The sequence below is a fragment of the Aplysia californica genome, unplaced genomic scaffold, assembly GCF_000002075.1.
Source record: "Aplysia californica isolate F4 #8 unplaced genomic scaffold, AplCal3.0 scaffold00140, whole genome shotgun sequence".
Lineage (NCBI taxonomy): Eukaryota > Metazoa > Mollusca > Gastropoda > Aplysiida > Aplysiidae > Aplysia > Aplysia californica.
Window position 1 is genome coordinate 467,677 of NW_004797410.1, and position 2,487 is coordinate 470,163.

The window sequence follows — 2,487 nt, forward strand, 5'->3', positions numbered from 1 at the left end:
ATCAATAATATTAATCTAAGAAATACTATATAGTTTCTGCCTTCTTCCAACATATTTTAGAATTCAAAAATTTCTACAGAGAAAACAAGACCTTCACTACCCAATAGTCATGGTGGCTTGGGGTTGATTTTTAGTTCTTCAATTCTCCCAAAAAGTTTACTAATTCTTATATTTGTTTGTGAACTATCCAACCAGGGGAAAGCTCAACAAAGGAGAAAAAGGGGGTGGGGGATTACAAGAAACGCAGGACAAACTGTCGGGCACACTAACTCTATGCTTATTTCATTTTTTTTAAAAAAAAACACTACAATTTGCCGGTCGAAAAAGAAACATCACAATTAGATTTGTTGTTACGTTATACTGTCTGCTTGTTTTCAACTGTTTACTAGATGCATGATGTCAGTTCTTGTTAGTAGCAGAGTTAGAACTGTTTGCTTGATAATGTCAAAAACTAAACTGCTGTTTATCTTCTGATGCCTCTAACCTTTGTTCCCCCAGATTGACTTGCAATAGTTAAATGGTCACATAAATGATCAAATCTTCAACTTCACTCCACCTTTTCATTTATTATTACTAACTAACTACCGAGGCACTGCCAAAATTTATAATTGAAAAAATGTTATTTTCTAATTTTTTGTTTGTTTGTTGATAATATGATCCAGCTTTTCTTGAGTACAAATTACCAGTAGTGGCTGCTTCTTATCGACTCTTGCTGGTAGTTGTAATGATGATGATGATGATGATGATGATGATGATGATGATGATGATGATGATGATGATGATGATGATGATGATAATGATGATTATGAATGGTTAACTGATTGATTTATTTGTTGATTGGCATCATCCATCTGTATGTTAGTTTATAAACGCAATGGTTACATAACTGACTTGTGCTGTCTTTTTCCTATGCATGCCCCCCCCCCCCAATCTACCGCCCCACGCCCCACTCAGCTGCACCTCTTCTCTAAGCCCAAACATTTCCTCCCTCTTTTTTTAAAATCTCCAACCCCACCCATCCCCACCCATCCCCACCCATCCCCACCAAAAACGCGTACCCACATATTTTTAAACTTATTTATTCAATCTTTTCTTTTCTTCCACCCCTCCCTCCGTTAGGACTCGCGTACCCCAGTCCTGGGTGGAGCGGTCAGTCAGAGGAACCAGAACCAGCAGGATGGACAGTACTTTGCTACCCTGCCCCTAGGTAAGTTCTTCTCATGATAATCTACTTTAGATTCTATCTCGCGGTTTGGTTGTCTTTTTTTTCTTTGCTACTGTCTTAGATAAGTTCATGGCACATATTTCATCTTGAAATGTTGTTCCCATTTAAAAAATAATTTGATACTCTTCTCTTAGACAAGTTTTTGTCATAATATTTATTTCATTTCGTGGTATGGCAGCCTGTTTTCTTTTTTTTTTTCTCTCCTTCCTCTTTTATACATGGTGGCGTCGGTAGACTTGTGGTTAGGCTTACCGGACTCGTAATCAAGAAGTTATGGGTTTGTGGGCTCGAGACCCAATTCGACTTTACGTTATATATTATGTCCATGGGAAAGGCCCGTTACACGAATTTTCCTCCATTTAATCTGGTTTGAATGGGTACCTGGCCATAGACAGCTGGGGATTTTGTCAGTACATTAGTGTTTTAACACCTGTTAAATAGAAGCGTGCACTGTATGCTTCCCAGAAAGTTGCGATTGTTTCTGAATGCTATCAGGTCTGCTGAGGTAAAAATATAGACTGTTAAGCGCATACAGCGTGTTGCCAAGTGGGAACCTGCGTTGTACAAATGGTAGCAATCCTTTAGATAAGTTCTTCCGATATTTCGTCTGAGTGTTGATATCTATTCCCTTGGCAATTTCTATGGGTAGGAGGTTTTGGTAGCGTCAGAAGAATTTTTTTTGCAACCCCTCTCCCATCCCCCCGTTGTTTGCACCTAACTCTTAATTGTATTGTAGTTATTTTTTAAACACTTTGTCGTAAAATGAACTCGAAGAATTTCATAAGTTTATAATTTCACATTATTTTTGGTGTAGCAAAAAATACAATTAACATAATTTCTGCCATGGCCTAACAAGCTGTCATTTAAGAATTCCTAGAGTTCTCGAGTTAATGACATGTGCCACATTGGTTGTTTGTTTTCAGGAGTGCCTGTTGTTCGTAGATACGTTGGTGGTAGGCAGCGCACAGAATGAGTGATTATAATAATACCCCTCCCAACCCTTCATAATCATGTCACGTTCTGATGTTCTGTTTGTTGTTTGATTTTAACGAGTGGAGAAAATGTTGCACTTGCAAACTGTGTGTTAACGATGGGATATCTGGGCCACCCTGAGGGAGGAGGTGGGAGATGTCTATCATCAGGGTGTTGTCTTGTATGTCTTCTCGCTGCCTTGGAAATTTGTCACTTACTGATTCTTTAGAAAGTTCTGGTAGGTACTCGTATGGCAATTTTGAAATAGAAGAGAGAAAGATATATATATA

The 2,487-nt window shown here is 38.4% G+C and overlaps 1 protein-coding gene across 1 annotated transcript in view; it reads left to right on the top strand.

The window, feature by feature from the left end:
* LOC101856096 (centrosome and spindle pole associated protein 1) overlaps window positions 1-2,487 on the top strand; it is a gene marked incomplete in the record, with an annotated part of 163,640 nt that overhangs the window by 94,919 nt on the left and 66,234 nt on the right. Inside the window, 1 exon segment of the mRNA XM_035969359.1 lies at window positions 1,120-1,207. Within this exon segment, the coding sequence (XP_035825252.1) occupies window positions 1,120-1,207 (88 nt within the window).